The 23,105-nt window shown below is 43.8% G+C and overlaps 2 protein-coding genes across 2 annotated transcripts in view; one reads left to right on the top strand and one right to left on the bottom strand.

The window, feature by feature from the left end:
- T265_10042 (hypothetical protein) overlaps window positions 1-23,105 on the top strand; it is a gene marked incomplete at both ends in the record, with an annotated part of 102,615 nt that overhangs the window by 11,814 nt on the left and 67,696 nt on the right. The window lies entirely within an intron of this gene.
- Window positions 13,373-23,105, bottom strand: part of T265_10044 (hypothetical protein) — a gene marked incomplete at both ends in the record, with an annotated part of 29,564 nt that continues 19,831 nt past the window's right edge. The window contains 2 exons of the mRNA XM_009176298.1: window positions 13,373-15,296; window positions 21,851-22,066. Coding sequence (XP_009174562.1) covers window positions 13,672-15,296; window positions 21,851-22,066 — 1,841 coding nt within the window. The remainder of the gene's footprint in view (window positions 15,297-21,850; window positions 22,067-23,105) is intronic.

The following is a 23,105-nucleotide window of genomic DNA, read 5'->3' as shown; positions in this document are numbered from 1 at the left end:
GCAGCTGGCGCAGGCAAACGGGTCAGGAGAGTTAGATAGTCGGCTTATCTGGTCGTCCTGTAATCCCGTGCATTTGAAACGCCACCAGGCCTTGCAGGCGTGGCATTGCATACCGTGTTTGACGTTTGACGGGCAGCCATTTCGCCCTATTGTGTTGTGGTCTATCAACGGCTGCGGAGAGTAATCGGTATAAATTGATGTCATGTTTCGGACTGGATGTAAAATAGGAGGTGTAAATATAAAGAAAAAATTTTTCACGAGTTTGCACGAGGGATAATCGAAACCGATTTCAAACGTACCGCGCTCAGATCATAGCGGATATATAATATATGACGTAAGGGAGGAGTACTATTTTGCTGTATAGATCATTTCTCCTGTGCCGGGAACCCGTCTACCACTAGTAGTTGTCTTCCAGTGAAATGATTCAACTCGGTACTTCATAATGTGTCGAATTCTGGGAGGAGCACTCTTGTCAACCACATATATTGGATATCATTGCTTGCACTACCCCTAGACGGAGCTCTGACAGCTTCAGCTATAGACATTGGATGCACCCACAGTTTTCCCATCTTTACCGCATTTAACTTGCTTCGGTGTAAAGAGCTACTTCTTAAAGAATAGACATGAAATCGGGCAAGTTGAATCCAAGTTGAATGCATCCAAGTTGAATGGCAGCCTATCTATAACCACTATTTCTACCCTATGGGGGCAGTCTGTTGTGGTGTAACGGTGTATGCTACTGGTGAAGCCCGCTACTAGCCTATGGTGTGATGTCCGATCACCGTCCCCGCTACTACGGAAATGGTGGAACCGTTTTGCAGTGCTAGTTTGCTACTTTTGCGAGGGGCTCAAGCATGCAGAAGGATTGTGGCCTAACTACTGCTGATGTTCGCAGCATCATGGGCGAAGTAGCTCAACTACGCACCCAAACCTCGTAAGAGTAAAGCCATGTACGTTCATCGAACGTACACAAAATTCACACCTCTATCAACAGTTGTTTTCTTAATCCAGAGTATGCTGACTCACACACCTGACCGCGCACCGGTGATGCTACCTGGAGTAGTGACCGGAAGTTTGTAGGCCAATTACCAAACCTAGCGAACGGACCAACGGTCACTGGTCAGCCATTAGAGACGTCTGTTCTTCTGAAATCCATATGGATATATATATATATAGTATACCTCAAAGTGTTTACGGAGTGAGAGCTTGCTCTCGCACCGTCTTAGCAAACCTTGGTCACCACGTTCTCCATACCAGATATCCACCCATCAACACGGACTACTGAAATTCTCAACTACAGCTCTTGCTAGTATAACCCTCTATTGTTTTCATGAAATAATATCTCACCTCCTTATGTCTCTCTCTGGCTGTTCGCGGTGGATTCGTTTAGGAGACATACAAATAAGGCGCAACGATCCAACCCTTCCACAAAATCCCATCACTGTCCCCTCCAAATAAGCTACAGGAGAGCAATTAAGATGACCTTGTTTAACCTTACTTTTTGTCCACTAACACAGCCGGCTGACAAAACCCATTCGTCATCCCCTGTGGAGCTTCGGAAGGATGATTTGATTTGGTTTTTTGCTCAATACTCTTCCGTACACATGTCCCCATATCTTCCTGAAAGGTATAGAAAGGGTCAGGATGATATCATTGCTTCCTGTCTACCGGGTCCTGTCCGTTTCATTTGGCTTCCTCAGCTGATGTAATCCAGCCATGGGTAAATTATCTTGTGCCAGTGCAATAAAACTAAGCTCCAGCTTCGTTTCAAATGGGTTTGGTGGACAATCGTTAGTCTTTTATTTGCACAACTTTTTGATTTTGGCACCAAAGCTTCATCAGGCCAAGTGGGCGGGTCACTGAATTGGCCAGGTTATAAGACAGACGGTGAACCAATCATTAAGTCCTCTTCAGATTATCACACTAGATCAGTGTTGGGCGTCAATTAATGGCTCTTATTGGTTAGTGTGGTTGTCAAAATCTTGCGTTGTTAGATTGGGGGAGTTTCAAACTAATTCTGATCGGGTTTGGCTCCTTAACCCTCCACTTCAATGTGCTCCAATTGATGATTCACCGCGGTTGCTGCATATAGATTTCGTTGGCCTTTGTGGGCTTGTGAGTTCTCCGACAATTTAGTTGGGGAGAAGTGAGCTCAAGTTGAATTCGGATTATGACTCCCCCTCTTTCTAATGACGCACACCAAGAGGTGTCATCTCGAATGATCCAAAACCGTCCTTCACAAGCTTACCAGTTCCACGCCTTCTATGCTGTTAACTCCAGGATGCTCGGTGATTTCTACCGCTTCGGCCATCGGTCTCTGTGACGTTGACTGTAGTTCTCGCCTCAAAACCTCGAAATTTTCGAAACGTTTTGTGCCCCGTGTCCAGTGCGTGTTCCGCAATTGCCGAGTCTTTCAGTAACACTTGATATTCATCCGCGTTTCCGCGGCCTGTTTATTTTTTACTCTGCTCTCCGATTCTGGTGTGAAGTTCCCTGGCCGTCTGTCCTATATAGATCTTGGTGCAGTCGTTACACTTAATTTCGTAGACTCAGTCCCTGGTTCTGTTTGCCAGGGGGCGATCCTTGAATTACACAAGTGCAGAGCGCGGAGTATTCCCCTTCTGGAAAGCCACTCTTATGTTGGCCGTGTTTAGAATCCTTCGAATTATCCCCGATGTCCCTGGTTTATATGGACTAACCGCCGTCCAAAGCCATCCTCGTCAGTTTCGCCACCGGTACCAGTGTAACGGTGATACTAGTGATGGGGAGGCACGCGAGTAGTATGTGTTGTTCGTAGAATTTTGCTTTGCGTCTTTTGAAAAGGGGAGATCTGTTGCGGAATTCTTGGGGCCACTTTGTAAAACTTACTTGGATTTGACCGACGAATGAGTGGAGTCAATGAATCTCCAGGAAAGTTCAGGAAGACTCATTCGGAAGAAGATCGGTGTCCAGTTTTTCTAACTAAGATGCAGATTAAAGTTTTGCTTCTCTGTTCGATGGTCTGTAACCGGTCAGTTGACATTTCCGAACAAATGGCCCCGCAGCGAGTGCCTTCTTCCCTTCACCAGCACCCTTCGTAATTGACGCCTGTTCAAACTAGTTGGATATCCACTACCCCGAAGTCTGTAGCATACTTCAATTTGGGCCGCTGTCCGATCAGCTTCTTCTGTGCAAAGGGCCCTTGCACGCCTAAATATTGATGAGGCAATACTAGCAAACACCGATTTTCTGATGAGCAGACGAGTAGTTCACAACGGCACCGGTGTCTGCATATAAAAATACACTAAACAGAATGAATAGAATAGAGTCAATGTTCACCACAGAAATGTTGTGCAGTAATTGTATTCGGCGGTGAAGAATATATCCAGAGTAAGAAGGATATTCTCCTGATAGTTCTAGTTTTAGAAGTAAATTCCACGGTAGACCGTTATCACAGCTGAAAATTGTCACGAGGAGTTATTGGGACGTTCAACAGTTCACACAAACACAATAATCCAATCTCACGACTTCAGCAAACAGTAATCAGCCCAATCGGATGCAATTTCACTGACTCAGCAAAAAGCAGGGAAGTCGCGCCAAGAAAAATTGTATTCGTAACATTAAAACAAACGTCATGATACAATGTGAACGACAGTTACAAAGTGTGGTTCAAGTTCAAGAAGAATGGTAAATGTGACAACGGATTACAGACACTACAGTTTACTCCGACCTTGTGTGTCGTGCAGTTAAAAATGCCGATGCACCCGAGGTTGACTTTATCTCCATACCACATTTGATGTGTGGATTCAGCTCATTCATACAGTTTTTAAACTCACCAACCTTGTTTCTTTTCATCACGACGACAGTATCATTCGCATAACGCCAGAATATCTTGGGTGGGTATGGGAGTCCGCCTAGAGCCTTTTGTTCGAATACTTTAATGAATATATTCGCCGAAACCGAACATATTGGAGATCCCATTGCTAGACTTTGCTCTTAAATGTATACCACGGAGTCGAAAACGAAGTGGGCGAGATTCAGGCACGCATTTTTGACTTCCACTATTTCAATCACCCTAAGCGGTGTCCGTTCTGAAAGGGTGGTGTCTGCTAGTGGTAGTTGCTTAGCTGTTTCTAAAGAGCTCCTTTTAGCACATTTGTATATGACGAATTTACATCGAAACTTACAAGGATTTAATCTGGTTCAACGGTAACCCCCGCCACTTTGCTGACAAAGTCATACGAATGTAAGTACTAGATTTCCCGGTAAGCTGTTTTAAAATACCGGCCTAGCATCTGGCCAGTTCATGCGGTGGGGAATCTATGCCGTCGACTCTCATTCTTACCGGAACATCTGGTCTATGAATTTTTTGGAAGGCCATAAAATCGTTGTCGGATAGCTTTCGGGGTACAGTCGATACCAGTGGCCTTGCCCTAAGTGATTTACCACGGACCGCAAATATCTCTCAATACTACTATATATATATATATATACTACAGATGTAACATTCGCATTATCGATCTTCCCGGTAAGGACTCTTAGCTAGGTGTTCCGTGATCTTCCGTAGATAATCACTCTTATTCATTGCAACACTAGCCTTGCCATTTGTAATTACTATGTCATCCACCCGTTTTAGGGTGTTTAACGAATTTCGCTCTCCTGGTGTAATATTTGGAGCTCCTGGCTGTTGGGACTTAACAACCGTGACCAGCAGTACCACTTACCTCTCCGCCTCCATTAGCAGAAGTTTTTGTAACGCAGATTCAACACTAGGGATTATTCCCTCTGTCCTTATCACCCTTTTGCTTATTGAAAAATTCAAGCCTTTGTCTAACAGACAACGCCCTTCCTCACTTAGAGGTCTGTTTGATAGATTTACCGCGATACAATAGCTAGGCTTAGTATTGAGGCTTGGTCAAGGTCTCATTAGAATTCTGAGTTTTTGAAAATAGCTTAGTCGAAATTCCTCCTCTCAGAAACACCGATTTTACGGCTGACACACCAACGCCCATATTTACTGTACATACAACAGATTCGCTCAACTTTCACTCCGTCTCACAACACAAAGCGACGTGCTCACAAATTCATTTTGCCTTAAAGAAAGCACACTAGCTACGCAGCTCTGCTTTCCTCATGAAACGAGCTTCATGAGTCAGTACACCATTCTAATTTTGAGTATTCATCCAAGCAAAATATTTGTCCTCCCCCCGCCTGGAATTTTTCTTTCAAAAAGATGACCTGATTTCGATTACCGCGTAAATGTTTCCTTCACTTTAAGGCGCAGACGCAGGACGTGGTGTCGGCCCCCACCGTTCTCGTACATGCATATTCCTACATCACATTAGTCATAGCAACTGTAAATACGACAAAAATCCGCTTATCCATCGGACGCTGATGCAGGTTCATATATATTCCAGGCCCTGGACTGTGTCAGCTTTATTTGATCCTGTTAAACATTGTATCATGATAGTCTCTCCATTTCTATCACAAAAGTTAGGACGAGCTGCCTCTCTTACTTTCAGCTCCTCAGTCCTAATCCGCGTGTGTGACAACTACCGCTCCGAGTTCACGTGCCTTTGTCTCCCACTAAGTGTGCGTGCATGCTGAACCTGTCAAACTTATTGTATCACATATTCGTCGACTTAAATGAACACCTTGGTTTAATTTTACCATTGAGTTTGAGATTGTCAGCAACTTGGGGATTAGCCTAATTAGCCTCAGGAAGAGCGAAACCGATCGTGGGCAGCTAACGAGTTTTCAGCGACCTAATGGAGATTCTTCTTTTCCTAGTTTAATGATGTAGTGAGTCAATACGTGACCACGTGTGAACTCCGTTGTCCCCTTCAAGGTTGAGACCAATATTCCCCACCTACGCGATAGCAGAATGAGGTTGCTTCGTACGCATTCGTTTTGTCTAGGGCTGTTCACCGCTTCGTGAATCTAAGCTAGATAGACTGTATGTTATGGCAACCAAAAATCGTGACGAGTATCAATAAGGTAGTGGGGCGAAGTTTACCTGAAGTCGGTCTGAGACACAGATGGCCGCCATATCCTACAGTTTGCATCATAATCACGCAGTTGGTTGAGAACTTCCTATTAGCACGCGCGTACGGGGTTGCTGTGTGACGTTACATTTTGTTACTTTAGCTATGCTGATTTCATTATGACAGGTCTCCCGCCTACTTCTCAGAACCTATCTATCAATATTGCGTATTGCACACAAACAGATAGAAATCGTGAAAATGTCTCAAACAACGTGTGTTAAATCTAACTTGACCTTATGAAAATCCCCCATTCATTTGCTTACTCAGCCTATGTACTTTTGATCTTTAGTCGTTCTGCTTACCCGTACATGCCACTCACCTTGCCGCAGAGGCCGCCCTGTCCGACACTTGTGTATTGACATGTGTGTCTGTGTGTGAATGTGCGCTGCTGCTTACCCATGCGCGTTCATGTCCCGATTGCCGAGCCTGCGTTGGTTTGTTTCCTCATGAGTTCCATGTGATCGCACGTCCAGTGAGAATCACGAGACCGTTGTCGGAAGGGACGATCGCAACCCACGCTACTGAGCCATCATTCCGCTCGCCGTTGTTTGGTGTGCGGACGTTGACACTGCTCTGTGCTGGTCAGTGACAGACCTGTGAACTTGTTGACGCTACGAACGTGAACAATTGGTTTGTTTTACACATTTGCTTACCCTTGTGTAAACAGTACCTTAAATTACGTACCCAATTCTTCCTTTTGATATTCGGAATTGTCGAACTTACGCGTTACTCAAAGTTCCGTATCGGGAACCTCAGCAACGTACAAGGAGAGTCGTGGGCTTCTGTGAGTTTACTGATCCAGAGTATGTTAGACTGTGTTGTAGCACAACGGGTGTTGGGATAATTTTTAGCATCTTCTTGAGTCACAGTTAAAGTGCCGAAAAAACCAGACAAGTACCAACGTTGCCCAGCAATAAATCCACCGATTGTTTATCAAACCCCTCTGAAACCAACAGATTCTGTTTTTTGACAGATAAGCAACAAACTGTGATGTATATTGCTGACTGCAGTCAATCTGCCTTGTACAACAATGTTGATTTGCAGTTAATATATGTCATATTACTTTTCATTTGTTGTATACATCTGGTTAATATTTTGTCTACATTTTGCGCAACAGCGCGAACATTCACTTCATCAGGCAGATTATTGAGCACAGTCCTATTCGCTGAACATGAACACGCCGCAACATATCTATTCTCAGAACAGCTTATTCCGGGTTGTCACTTGCATCTTTTTGCTCTGCTTTGTTAGATACTGTGCACTGATTTTAGACGTGCGGTAATTTCCTTGTTGTGTCCAATAATCCTCCAAACATAGATGCCTTGCTGGTTGGCGTTGGTACACTACAAGGAGATATACTGAACGAAACGAGCATAGTTCGGCACTTTCATTTGTTCCGTCTAGCCTCAAAAAATTTACAGAACACAGTTGTATGTTTTTGATTTCGTTGCGAATAAACCGTTGTTACTTGGTAAGCATCCGCTTGCATGTATCATGATCACTATGCTGCTGACGCAGACAGCAAGAGTTGTCTCAGTCACGCTCAAACCTCAAACCGACTTCATCTCCATCTCACTTACATCACCACAAACATTCATGAAACAGTATTCTAATCCACACCCACCTGCGGGGTGTTTAGGCGGATAACTTAGTACAAGGCATTTCACTTGCTTGCGTTTACCTTTTTGACGCACTTGTACCCTGACCAACCGAGTTAGAAGATTTATGATGTGCTTAGTGAAAGACGGAATAAAAGTGTAAATCAACCAAAGCCATATATGGTCCCTTTTGCTTCTGTCCTTCTCCCTGGCTCTTGTTCTGATAAAATCGGTCCGCATATATCGAATAATAAGGTCAACACTACGGTTGATTCGTCGGAACCTTAGAATAAGAATGAGTTCAGATTATTTCAGAAACCGAACCCTACCTTCTCAGGCGCCGTTATGCAAGTTGATTTGTCAGGATGTATCTCATGTTCGGGTGAGGTTAAATGGAATATGTTTGCACATCCAACACGAGCACTGTCACAATTGTCCTAGTATATTATAACCCCTAATTCCTTCCTACATTCGGGACCCTAAAACTGGCAGAAAGAAAACGAGGCACTGGTCCTTATTTTGGGGTCATGCGCATTAGTCAGTATGTTCGGAAAAAGGTGTTCAATGTTGTTGACCTTATGAAGAAAGAAAAGATGAATGACGCAACGAGCACTGCTTAGAAAGCGCATTTTCCTACGCACTCCATTGCGTGACTCATGAATACACAACAACTGTAGACGCTCTTGTTGAGTTACCACGGGATTACACTGAGATGGTTTTTGTACCATTTGAGTTGAATGGTGTGATGAAGTGCTTCGACAACCAGGACACAACCTGTCGAGAAAAGAATGCTGATGAATACTGATGATACACCTTTGTCCATAGTGAAGTATTTCTTAACCCATGGACCAGCCACACGGTTCCACTACCCATAGACAGGGTGGCACAGAAACCAAGCTAGCGTACAAGTTGTCCACAGAACTGGATGACGCACATCCACATGTAGCGAAAGGGTATGCTGATGGCCTAAGATAAACAAAGATAACAAACACCTAATCAGGTTGTGCACTACCGATTTGCGGTCCTAAAAGTAGAAACCAACTGGGCCACTCTCTCCTTGGCAGTGATCGGAAAAACCATGACAACAGACATGCGGAATACACGGAATAGCTTGTCTCCTGCCAAGTGACGCATATCCCAAGAGGATCTAGGTATGTACAGGCTCAGGTAACAATGCCTTGCTCGCGTTACCTGCGTAGCCTGGGATTTCAAAAACGTAAGGCAGTAGACCGCTTGTCATTCCAGTTTTTCGAAAGCTTCACTTCCAAAGTGGCGTTAAGCACCTCGGGTCTTCAGCCCACAACAGGAACTCACAGTCGCCATTAGTTTTCAGACGAGTGAGCCGAAGTCAGCTCTTGCTTGCATAGCACACAATACCTAACGAGTACGCTGGTGTGTCACCTTCTGGATTAATGTTTGGTCGAGCCCTGCGCATTAAAAAGCAGATTGGGATCTTCGATCCTGGGAGTAAGATACGGGTTAGGGAGCAGAAACTAGCTGAACGGAGGAATCCGTGTTCAGAAATGACAGATGAAATTTGGGCCTGTACAAGCCAAACCAATCGACGCTTCAATCTAGCGATCCGTCACGAAGATACCTTTATCGAACAAGCGTGCCCGTTTGTCCACGTTTGTCTTTATAAGTTGAAATGGTTTTCCCGTAGATCCCGCGCAAACCAACAGACGGACACGACAACCTAACTGCAAACATTGGGACTAGAAATCCTCTGATGTTCCGCAGACCAGTTGGTCAACATCAACTGTGAATTAAAAACAAGATAAGAAGAAGGGGGAGGCCCAATCAAGCTTGCACAAGCACACATTTCTTTCTTCAGGATACGAAGCCTGGAAATATGACATGCGAGGCCAGCTCGACGCCAACACACCCCCACCGTAGACTGAACGAGTCTGGATTGTGACTTTTAAATGGGTGGGTGCGTCCACGTTCTGCCGATTAGATTGGTCAAACCAGCTTATGTAACGTGAGCACAAATTCTACAAATACCTAAACTACCTCGAATCGGCCAGATGGTGCCCAGAAAGTTTGAGATGTCTGTGACCTAACCTGGTTGAGAAATCCCAACAGGCGGGTCGACTCATCTACGATGTCAAAACAATTATTAGTTGGTGGTTCGAGGCGCCCGGTGAACCAGTCACATCTTCTGACCCTTCATGATTCAGCCCGTTCAAAGGAGATAATGCAGTTATGTCCGAAGTGCCCCGGTAGAGCAGTGGTTACGAACTCGCTTCGAATATCGGTTGTCGAGTATCCAAAGCAAAGGAACTGTTGACTGGTTCAGACTAGAACAAAGCCTGAGTCTAGTACTTTCACGCCTCGATGTGAATAAACCAGAATAATTGCTTTGGAACGAGATTTGTTCTGTTCAAATTAGTGATTATTGCTCAAACTGTCTTTTTTAGTAACATCCGGAAGGCTGGTCCCGAAATAGTCTGTACGAATCTCTAGACTGCCATAACATGCTAGTGACAATTCCTCTTAACGATTTAGATCGAATGCGGTAAAAAGCAGACTTTTAGTTTAGTTGCTAGTCTTAATCTCAAGTTTTGCTCAAATGTTTAATAAATCAAGTAGAAGTGCACACATCTTGTATGAACTCTTTATATTTCCACAGAATTTGTTTTGGCTATTTGAATAACTAACGACGCTCAGGAGCAATGTTCGCCCTGGAAAAATAGGCAAACCATCAATGATTGCTGTAATACCCTTCTCAGGGATTTCATGTTTCATTAAATAAATCACTTCATTTACATTGGCTCTTTGTCACTTCTCTCCTTAAACCCCATGTGCAAGCTGGTGCCTCCAGGATTTTGTTTGAAAGCTACCGTAACTGTGTTGACTCCATATTCTGAGTTCCATTATATGTTTATCAGAAGGGGTAAATATTTCACCTGAGCTTCGTTCATGAAATCACTATCATCTGGACCAGGGATTCAAAATCTGCACACTTCATCTGGTTAAAGATTACACGATTACAAGGTCACGAGTACTATGAAATTTTCCTCTCAGCAGCGAACACACCAGAATTGTCAAAAACAGTAACCTATTTCAAATATCACCCGATGTCTTGAAGGTGGAGTGTTTTCCGTTTAGGTTTGGCGTTTGAAGTGATCTTCACCCACTCTTCAATTTCCTTGACACAAAGGTCTCAGCGTGAATCATCGTCTTCAGACGGGACTGTTGTTGTGGGTACATAAATGAGGCAATTTTCAGGCTATTACTGGTGAGATACCTTGGTTGACATACAGCTAGAGGAGTGACTTTCGAATTCCGATTTATTCACAACTAAGTAAGAAGGAAAGACATCCTCTGGCTGGGCATTTAGAGGCGAGCCACAGCTTTTTTAAGCAAACAGTTATAGCCCACTTCTTGTTGCCAAACCTCCGGGTAGCTTGAAGGCCAATGGAGACACTTCAGTTCAAACTCCGAAGGTGTTCACAGTTGGGCTTAATTAGACCAAGATATAAATTGAAAAGTAACACTTCTCTGTTCGGAACTATATGCTTGCAGTGCACTAAATGACTTTAGGTAGTTCATGCAAAGTTTCATTACAACACTGGTCGTCGACTAGTCCAAGTCAAACTGAGCTTCCTAGCGGGTGTCTCTTGTCTGCCGTGGCTAACTTGAGGATCCCTCAATATATACCTTGCATTGGTGACCTATGGTTGTGCTTGGATGACCTGACGCCTAACAGGCGTGGTGTCCGAGAGTACGTCGTGAAATCGGGACATCTCATCTCTATACTTTCAGATCATGATGATTTCCTCCGCAGTAATAACAATAAATAATCCTCTGTAGAACAGTCAAGGTTTTTGAAATTCGGAATACCAGCTAACCTTTGTTTGGCCCGAAAATGTCTGCTGAAGCAGAGTTTAATCCATGCTGACATTTAAACATATTGCAAAAGCCGAGCTTGTTTAGTTTTAGCTAATTGCTAGCTTGGCCTACCTAAATACTGAGAAATGAATGAATGAATGTGACGTGATGATGTTCAGTGTTATGCAGTCAAGTCAAGTTCTGTAAGACTTCAGATCCCGGTACAGAATCGGTAAACCTACGGATCTGACTGTCAGTCATGAGCCGAGTTCTCGGATTAAAAAGTGGGCTTAGGGAAACCGGAGCTTGGTGTGCAAGGCTCAACCGTGCATCTGCAGAGCAACGATGTTGTCTTTTCTCTGGTGTAACAATGAAAGCCACGAAATACTCTAGCGGAGATTCATCTGATACCCAAACAGCTGTACGTAATATGCACTGGGCAGATACTATGGATCGGCTGAAATGAAGGGGTAATTGGTATACATTGCAGAGGCTCCTTAACAGAATGGCGACAAAAGTCCCGCGCAACCTCATGCTTTTGTTCTGACATGCTTTCGAATGGGGTAAAACTAGATGCTGATGGAGTTACTGTGTGGACAGCTGAATACGGAGTGTTGAAATGGAGCAACGTAGATGCTCGGACAGTTTGGTTGAATGCATAAGAAGGCGAATCCGAGGAGACTGAAAGCTGCAACACAAAATAGGAAGCTATTGTGGTAGACAACAAGAAATTATAAAACCGACCTTGCGATGGTGTCCAAAGTAACACTCCACGACTCTTGCCGCACTGATCGTAACAGATCAACCCATGGATAAGCATACTGAGCAAGGATGTAGTCTGGGCTTAGTATATTAGGACCGCTGGCTACTGATCCATCCAAAGTGAAGACCTTTGATTCTTTGCGGTCATCTCCATATAGACCTATGAAAAGCCTCCTAACACAGGCTGGCAGCACCAGAGTTGTCTTTTCGTCATGTCGTCCGGGTTTGACCCGCTTACGTTGCGCAGTGCTACGCTCACAACAGTGTTAGAGGTTAAATTCTGTGCGTCAAACCGGTTACTGGTTAACAATTACTGGGTACGCATATGCCCATGTGTAAACAATTGGCCACCCTTCGTACACGTTTCGAGTTTTCGTTGTCTTTAGAGGTCTACAGTATGAGTGTGCGGTGGCCTCTGGCACTGTCCTTTTTTTCAGCACCCGGTCTCGTTCGTCCCCCCCCCCCAAGATTAGGCTGAAAAAGGCTTTCAAACTGCTGCATACACAGCTGAGCGCTAAACACGTACGAGTATGCCTACCTTGTCTGGGGGTTCACCGCCTCAGTCTGAGGTGATGGGATAATCCAGAATCGGATACTAGTTCGTCATGCTGTCTTTCCCAGAGGAACAGATGACACCAGTGTCATTTGACGGCACGAAATGCTATACCAACTAGCCGTCAGGTTATTTTTTAAAGCAGTTGTATATCTACAAATGGTTTTTTCCTTGTAGTTTTAGGTTTCTATCACGTATGTCAACATCCGCCTCGGAACAAACAGTTTTCCCCAAGGAACCGTGTGCAGGTTTTCAGTATATTACCCATCACACAGCGTCGACCAGTTAATGGGAGAAACTCAGTTACGAGATTCATACCGTTAGACCGTAACTCGGCTTATGTCAAAGCAGCATCCATTACCAGCTTGGGAGGGATGTGTCGGTTCTCGATTTACCACAAAAATGCACACCCGGAACGAATGAAAGGATGTTGCAATTAAATGACCTGATTTATTGGGAGAAAGTCAGAAAAAATGTTTGTCAACTTGACTTGGTTTGACCACCAAGGACAGTTTTCACATATATGAAGATAGAGGAGGGAGAATTTTGGTGGGTATGTGTGTAAAATCTTAATTACGGTGTTCATAAATTACCGTATACATCCGACAAGTGTCATAAAAAGTGCAGTTACCGGTGTTCTCTTCTCTACCTTACAGTATTTACTTTCAAGAGGGAGGTAAACGGAAAAAGTAATACATAAAGACTGATTTGCCGAACGTCAGGTTTTATGCACATACGGTAGGCAACGGAAATTTTTGTCTTATCTTTTTTACCGGATGAATGTTAAAGAATCCGCGACGTTGAGTCATCGAACCGTTCCCTAATGAGCAAAGGTAATTAAATTTGACTACATATAAAAAGCCTGGATTGTGGTTGTTTCCAGACAACATAAACTTCAGCATCACCGTGGTTTTCCTGACGGGAAGATGATGGATGAGGAAGACATTTCTGAACTAATTACAGTGGTAGCTTTTCGAAAATCTGTGTCCCGATTATTTTCACTCAACGGTGTCTCGAAGCCTGTGAATTTGGCTCCCAGTCTGTCCGAAAATGCCCGATAAGAAAACGAAGGTGTTGATGGAGTACACTGCGCGAAAGTTTCAGTGGTGTAGGCCTCACCAGTAGTTTCTACTGCTGACAAATATCCCGTGCCGTAGCAACTCTCGTTCAGCTGCTTCCCGGTGCTCACTGTTCTACTGCGTTTGTGTTTCAACTCGTCAGATTCATTTACGGAGGGACATAGGTCGGGTCGATTGTAGTTCAGTGGTGCTTGAGTATGTTGTGTACCGAGAGTTATCACGTCTTCCTTTGGCTCTTCAACTACGGATATTTTATCTTCATCACTGTTTTCTTCCACCTCATGTGGGTACCGGACCACAGGTACGCGACGTATCGCTTTGTTGTTCAAGTTGCCATTAGGTTTTGAAGAAAGTATGAAATGTCCTGAAAATGAGAAAGGATTTTTATTCGTGGGTGTAAACAACGGCGGAGGTGCTCTGAAATGCATTTCTGATTGTCTCAAAGATGTAGCGTTCCGTGATTCTGTCAGTGGTGAGCCTGCTTGCATAGACAAATTCCCCGGGGTGGACAACAATGTTGGGTTGTCGCTGTTGATCGCTATAACAGAGGGCGTATTGAGAAGTGTAGAGGCTATGGAACGAACCACTTTCTTTTCTACTGGCCAGGCTTGTGGATTCTTTGTTGTTTCGTTTGTATCACACAGTGAACAATTTTTCAATCTCAGAGGCACACGAGTCTGTCCGAAGTGTTGAAGGTAACATGCTGCTGGAACGTGATGGAGGAATGGTCTACAGTCGACCAACGGTTGTTTGTTTGAGTTGGATGTTTCGCTTTCGGAGTTAGAAAGACAAGTAGTATGTGTCACGTCACGCTCAGCTTCTCTTAGTTCTTCAGGTTGCTCGGCTTCGTTCTCCCCTAACCTCATGCCAGTCCTAGTAAGGTACATTGACGTTGATTTGGGACTATTTCCGGTGGAACTAGATGAGTGTGCATTGCAGGACTGAGGTAAAGCGTTGTATATTCTGTGAATATTTTCGCACATAGGACTACATGCAGTTTCTGAACAACCATGGCAACTGGATCCTGGAATACTGGTGTCACCAGCGTCTTGCTCGTTTACAGCAACCGGGTTCCAGTAGTGTGGAAGCGATGTGCCGAGTTTGGTACAGGTGGTATGGACAGGTGGTTTACAGTTTGTCTTATTTAGACAGGGAGAGTCAGCTTTGAAGGTATCGTTGTTCACGACGACTGGAGTGGATGCAACGGTCAGTGCGATCCTGGGGGCTCTTTGCTGACAAGGTGCACAGAATTTGTTGTGTTGATGTGGAACATGCTTTAGTTGGTAAATACGTTTTTGGTGACCTATATACCCGATTAGGGCGATTACCAATAGCAAACAGAGCACTGAAGGAATAAGTGAAGCAAGAAGGACATAGCTGGAGTCGGCATCCGTCATGGGCCTTTCCGATTGTTGTCCGACATTTGTGCCAACTTGAAAAGACGTTTCTGTAAAGCATAATACGGGGACTTGAATTGCGTCGGTCAACTAAAAATAAAAAGCCTCGGCACTTATTCCACGAGATAATTTATAACAACAACAGTGTGATGCGGTCGCACAAGATTTATCACAAAACGAATTTCTAGAAGAAGTTGAATGCATTTCAAACCACATAAACTGTTTGACAACCAGTAAAGAGTGAAAACCATGGGTGCAAGCCACGCAGGTGTTAAGAAGTCAGACAAAGTTGTTGGACTTTCTTCAAGGACAGTATTGAAAACTAACTAACCTCTTAAAAGCTAGTGCTGTAAATAAAATGCTCTCTACCTCAGATATTTAGCCTAGGTCACACGTTAGTTGTAGAAAAGATGACAGAAGATGTGATGTAAACACTGGGATCAAAGAGTAGAGCCTTCGTTTCAGGACAAACCGACTGCATACAACCGGTAATAAGGCAAACTTAGAGGATTCATACGGATTACTTGGCCAAGTTGACCATCAGTCGGTTAAACACTGCAGTTTTTATTGATCCCAAAGGACAGTAGTGTGGTTACAAAAGACAAAGGAAAATGGCAAATTCTAGCAGTCTGTGCAAGGCCCCCCTTGATGGACGTGAGGCAGCTGGCATGGTAGTGGTAAACACCTCATGAATGAATATAGGGAAGTTGAATTCTGTTCCAAGAAACCTCAAATCCGAACGGCCTTCCATCCCTATTTAATGTCACCGTGTGATGGTGCACATCACAAATTGTTTAGGCCTAACAAGTTGCTAAAAACAGAATCACTCATTCGCAGATCAATCAAAACCGGTCGGTAATTTGATCGGAAAAGTGTGCCCTGGTCTCACCAGCTGTTAAGTGGGAGCAAACAAACCAGCGGTGAACAATTGGAAAGTTTATCCGAGTAGATTTCGAACATTGCGGATCCAGAACCGATCAGTCACACAAGAGTTTTTGCCTTATTTAGATTGTAGCTATACGTCTTGCAACATTCTGACAAGAGAGCAGAATCGAACACCAATGCTAGCGCTCCAGTAAATCGGCGTTCCTGTGGCTTGTCTTTGAGGCATCCTTTGGTAAGGCATCACTCTTCTCTAGATGTGACTCGTTTACCCACAGTTCAAGGGACAAGTTAACTTGTTATCCGGTGAGTTTTGGAATCCGTTAGACGTACAACTCTGATGCCATTCGATAATGTACAGTGTTCCTATGGTGGGTCGACCTAGCTTGAAATCATCATCATCAAAATTTGAACTACAGTTGACCCCTCTTTGGGGGTCGCCATACTAATCTCCGTCTAGGAGTGATGTATTCAAAGGGAAGATCAGATCTAATTACGAATCCAGTATTTAGCTTGCGTTACTTTGTGTTAGATTAGATTCAAAACAGCCGCGTTACTCGTTTTGTCGAAAATAACAAATAGTTAAGCAAGTACGGTAATGATTTTACGTCCCTATAGCATCGATATATTAGCCCATCTGAATAAACTCGTAAGGTGCATTGGCCTCACCTGGGATTAATTTCCTACCAAATGCAGCGTGTGACATATTTTTTGGTGTTTCAAACTCCATAATTTGACGTACTTCAACTAGTTTGGCTGAATCCGAACATCATTTGAAAATTCCCTTGTTTCGCTCATCAGTGGACCAAATTTTCTATCCACTGACGCTCTAAGAATGTCTTTTAAGGTCTGTTATCCTGATCTTTTCTGAGACTCGCATTTTGCCAATTTGTTGACCCTAACTGCTTCCTCCCTTCCACGCACCCAATGACAGTAATGACCGTTCTGTCGAAAAAAGTCCTCGTGTTTATTTTTGTTATTGAATACATTAAGTCCACCACTATGAATGTCATGTATAAATACCGCTGGCTATATTGGCCATAATTTGGTAAATTCCTTCCGTATGTCTCATTCTGATTGGGTAATGTAATTCTTCAATCGGCAGATGAAATGCGTGCAGTCCGCTTACTTCGCACCCCAGCTGTGTCGGCAGTGTAGTGCCAAGCACCCAGTCAAACACTAGACAACTGAGACACGACATCAGGAAGATTACTTCCATGACTAAAGTGCGCACGAGGCAACATCCTCAAGAGCATGAGAAATACGATACTTTCAACGAAAAAGCTTGTCTATATGAAGATAAAACCAGAATAATTATCGTCGAGAAACAAAAATTTCTCATTACGACCTCTCTCTTCAAAGGGCGGTTGGTAGTATAGCTGGGGTTACTATTTTCGGTGGTAAGATACACTCATCAGCACTAAAAAGTAGTTTGTCTTACAGCAATTTAAAAGTCCTAGCAAAGCGAGTCAATAAACACAGTGTACTCAAGTAGGCACTCGCATAAAGCTGATCACAGTATACCTGAGTTACTTTCACAGCAGTTTTTTCTCCAGCGTCAGAATACTCGACGTTATTCCACACTTTCAGGGTCTTCTGTGTGTCTCAAGAAAATCTTCACGACCTGGAAGGTCATACAGGCTAGGTTGTTCTAGCGATGGTTGCCTGTAATTTGGCCAGGTCCATAAGCTAGGCTATGTTTGCTTTCTTATATGGATTGAAAGCCGTCTGAAATATCCATTGACAGACTAAACAGGTGCAGCCGGAAGTCCAGCAGGAAAGACGTCAACATTTGCCTGGGTCCTACACCTTGGAAAATGAGCTCACTGAACGAGAAGACAACTCCATCTAGATATTCGTGATAAACAAGCACTGGATTTCCTCCGGAGTGCCTGAAAGCAAGCAAAGGTTAACTCTAAACATATTAATGTGGTCGCTTTTATCGGCCTACATTTAGATACGTGAGTGATGTCTATTGCATCCTAGTAAGTTACATCGGTACCGCTGTCAGATTCATTTGGCGCGGTGGTTCTAACTATATGCAACCTCGAATACTTTGCCCTGTGGAGCCACCCAAAAAGTGCATCAAAATGCACGCATGTTTTGGTGGTATCTGGTATCAGAGGTGCATAAGAACAAGTAAAGACAAGTAAAGTTTCTGGTCCCGATCATAATTCGCTCTTGCTACTCAGAGGGTGTGCTGAAATTCCAAAGAAAAAAATTAACAGCCATTCGGTTCAGTTAGTGATTTCTACTATGGCAATACCTGGCTCCTAGCGAGCGCTCCAAGTAACGGGCAGCAAAACTCCCTGTTCGACGCCAGTTGTTTGAGATGTGCACCGTCGGAATCTCTGAGCTTTTACGAACTTGCATAGCTTCAGTTCTCTTCCACAGAGAATTGTGGTGCTTGGTTAGTTCACCGAAGGAGAGCCTCAAGGTCGTGTAATCCTCAATAATCGACTGAACATCTCCTTTGAAGACGTTGACAACAGTGGCTTTTGAGCTATGCGCTGAGAAAAGATTCTTGGGCACTGGAGACTGTGTCGCCAATCGCACGCAGTTCATTGGGACGGAAAGCCAATTCTTTTCTCCGTTGCTAATTAACGGTGATATCCTCCAAGACGATGTTTCCGCGTTTTTCCTCCAGCTGTACATAATTTCATAAATGTCTCTGACTTTCCCACCCAGTACAGGTACAACGGTTGGTTATGAACACAACGAGCCTGCAAGACATCTGCAGTTATAAACTGTGCCGAATACAGTGATTGTTTTTCGCACCTAGGTACTTTACTTCCCCTAACAGATGCCATGAATTACAACGGCCCCTTCGATTGCCATCAACCATTGCTTTTCTATACTTCCAACTCCATAGAAGCCTCACGTTCAAGTGACTCTCTCACGGTAAGGCCATCTTTAGCACATTTCACCATTCAGCTTTTTTGCCACAAAACTGAGCAGGCTCTCTGTTTCACCCAGAGTTTTCCAAAATTTTCTTACTAATTTCACCCTTCTGTCTGCGTCTTTTTCCCACCGTCTTACGAGGAGTCCTTAGGTATGACCACTGTCCCACGGGTCTCTGAAACGAATCGAATAAATATGAACAACTGTGTTTTCAGACGTTCACTTCTCCTTCTTGAGTAGTTCAGGCGGGCGACATCCGTTCCGTTTATTCTTCCTAAGTACAAACGTCCATCTCTCGAGCTTCCACCCACATGCGGTCCAGTATCTGACTAGTGGCTTGACGCAACAACTTCACGTCTCGATTGCTACAAATGTACGCTGATAGATACTATGAGTAGTTGCATATATTTCAACACATGAAGAATTATTCAGTCCGTTTCAACTACGCATGCTGAAACCTCAATTCTATGTGCATAAAGATTCATTTTACGTCACGGAGATATTGGTCGAACGCGTTCTCCATTTCTGGAGGGATATTTAAACGCACGACTGGAGATGAAGATGGGCTCTCCTAGTACGTCAAACAAACATTCTGGCTGGACAACGCCTTTTCCTAGAGTTACTATTCTTTTTGCACATATCAGTCGTTTGAGGGCATACTAAACGATGTGAGTGACTCGGAACCCAGTAGACCGGAATGTATCAAGTTGTTATTTGGCTCAGTCACGAAGGTTTCTAGGTGAAATCAGGATTCAAAATCTTGAGGCGAAATTTCACTTCCTAATATGAATAAGTGCAGTGTTCCTTTTCTGAGGCCACTCTTTCCTACAGTGACCAATCATTTAATGACGACACTTTTGGGTGGAACTTTAAACGTCACAAAAACATATCCTAAAACATGCCGGTTCGCTACATAGATCGCGGCTTTTTACGATCCGATGATGTTGTTGGTTAGACATTTTTAGCAGCTAGGACTTTCCCTTCCTATCGGATGTGCAAAATGGCACCCCGAAAGAACAAACAGGTGACAAGCAACTTAGAAACCGTTCTCGGTATCAACTCCTGACCTGTGCAACCAGGCCAGATTTGGGACTCATTGCGGCCAGCCAATTATCAAAACAAAACATTAACCACAGCCGGTCCTTCTAAGCAGAGCTGATGTGCACATGTTCGTGCTTGCATCCAGAATGGACCGAGCTGAAGCAAACAGCCACGTAGCAGCATACTGGCTTTTGTGAGAAGACAAAACATTTGAACTTTAGTTAAAGTATCAACGTGCTAAGCTCGTTCTTAGTGGGGCCACTCCCCTAATGAGAATTATTATAGGTTTTCGAGAAGCCTAACTCCAGTACATATCGGGCCAGGCGAATTTTTAAGGAGGGGTGGGATATAAATGGCAAAGGTCATTTCCAGGGCTGACGGGCCACCGCAGTGAAGCTAGAGTTCGGGAAGTCCAGTTCCCGTTTGCTTGTTTTCTTTGATGCACTTCAGCACAACACACGTAAAGTCCTGTGGTGAAGGGTAGAAGCACGAATTTCAGAAAGGAGGAGTCCAAAATTTAAATATGACATGTTATCGTCCTCTGATTGCCGCATGATTAAATCCAATTTTCACTTAGATTGCCATTTAATCAATCTCTAAGATGAAAAACCAGGGGTATTCAAACGTTGCATATTAACAAGTTGACAGAATTCCAATTTCTGCATTTGAAGAGCTAATTCAGTTCATACTCTGACCTCTCCACTTAGAATCATACTTTCTTCCACGTTTTTCGTGGAACAAACAAGCTGCAATCTAACATTGCAAAGATAGTTTCCAGACTGCGCCCGCTGGCACGCTAGTTTGGTTACAACCTAGAAGGCCCAAAACATTCATTTTTAAGCTTCTCTCCGTTGGCCTGTAAGAGTGACTCGGTACGTATTTGTAGCACCGGACAGTCCTGAAGGCCCATTCAAGGTGCTTCGTACAGCTCTACGACTTTGGTGATCGTATGACGGACCCTAGTTCATCGGCACATATACCCCTTAGGAGTAACCATGTGTTCGACAGTATCAAGTAGAAAGTCACACGGCTCTTGTTGTGCAACTGCAAAGCTCTCTGTGCACTCAGCCAATCCAGTGCAACAAGCAGATCAATCTATACAATTTTCAGCTATCAGGGCACTTGCTGTTGCGGCAGCTTATATTTGACAGAACAGACCGGTCACCATTAAAAGATGACCAGACACATCTCAAAATATTTGATACATACAACCAGAACACGACTTCGAGACATCTGCCCACTCAGCCGACTGCAGAACATTCGCAACTCTGGCAAGCAACCGCGTGCCGCTAGGGCTGGTGCGCAGCAATTGGCTGTTGAATTTGAGGCGCAAGATGTTATCTGCAGAGGAAGTCTCGATTTATATTGCTCATCTGCCACGGCATCGTACACCTTTCCGCATGACGTACACACTTCTTACGTTTTGAACTGCACACCTGTGTATGTTTTACGCTGACGACTGTTAAAAATGAAACGATCGTAATATCTCAATATTTTTACGCTCCTACTGTTCTGAATAATTATAGCAGAGGTACTAAGTGGTCCAACTATGCTAGCAGCTGGAATGTAACATTATGTTCCGCCGCGTAATCACCTGCCCTAGAGCGACCGATCTTGCCGTTAGTTGTCTTTAAAGGGAACCACTCTATTGGATCAATGAATGTGACAGTCTTAAGCAGCAGTGGCGTGAGTCTGAGCTGAAATACCATGCCAATGGCCAAAAAATGCATTCACTGCATAGCACTGAATGACCGTGAAATGCGAACTTCATCATGCTCACCTTTTTGCTTCATTTGTGTATCATCGGCTGGCTCAACAATGGAAAATTCTTTGCCTGGCTTAATGCTTTTTTCTGTGACCCAAGTTTTGTAGCTGTCGTCTTGAACCTGATCTATCACAAAATCTCGAGTTTCCTGCTTTTTCGCTTTCTTCTCCGGCTTCTTTCTGATGATTCTCACAGGGGACACCTCGCTGGGTTTGAGCAACACTTCGTGCGCTATGGATGAAAAAGACACAATGGAATTGGAACTAACAAAACAGACATGATTCAGAATTTGTGAACAACTTGATTGCCTACCCTTGTGGGAAAGCGCAAAAGGTTATAACTCAACTGTAAAGATGACGTCGCTTTTCATCAGAAGCATTTTACGTTGTCTCCCAATATCGTCAATGAGTCAACATCTAGAAAACTTCTCATATGGACAACCTATGCTATGTAGTCTGTATGTGGTGCAACCAAACTGAAGCTCTTCAAGGAAGGACTCACAAGGAAGAAAAGAAGTAGCGGTAAATATGTTTTTCTTCTTGCACTCAGGTGGGGTTCCCTACATCTATACCCCTGAGAAAGCCTATGTTACCAAGTAAGAATAGTCCTGAAGGTAATCATTCGGGCTTTAACCACAAACTTCGATTCATCATTTCAGTTCGATCTTAAATGCAAAACATAAGATAAGCAAAGTCTCCTGTAGAAAGTGCGGTAGGGATTGGATAGCGTTTTAATAGGCACCTGTTTTCGGTTGAGTCTCCTTGAGTTTTATTGATTTGTTTTTTCCACGTTTCCCACGAATTTGTGTTTGTTCGGTGATTAGTTTCACAGATAGCTAGGAAGACGAGTTCAAAGCGCTTAAGTATGATCACTGTCCGACTAGGACAGTGGTGACCTTAGAACACTTGTGAATGCATCGTTGGTTTGCTTTGCTCAGAGTACTTTGTCAGAGGGCGCATACATCACTCAGTGCAAAACGAACATGTCCGTAGCGATTATTCGGTGCGTTAGATCCATACTCTCCTGTTAACTGAGCGAAAGACTGTGCTTACTCATCAAGTGAGTTTGAAAATATTCCAATGATCACTGTGGATAAGAAGAGAAATAATACGGTTACTGTCGTTTGGTCAAAATGCCATAATTCTGCTATTAGTACCATGAATTCGATAGAAATTTTCAAGAATTCACATCAAATGAATGCCTTGTTAATACACTGGTTTAATTTGATTCTTCACTGGCCATCAACTGCAATTACACCGTTTCCTCTGTC

The sequence above is a fragment of the Opisthorchis viverrini genome (genome assembly GCF_000715545.1).
Source record: "Opisthorchis viverrini unplaced genomic scaffold opera_v5_332, whole genome shotgun sequence".
Taxonomy (NCBI): Eukaryota; Metazoa; Platyhelminthes; class Trematoda; order Opisthorchiida; family Opisthorchiidae; genus Opisthorchis; species Opisthorchis viverrini.
Note: the sequence above shows the minus strand (reverse complement) of the source record. Positions and strands in the feature narration are given on the sequence as shown.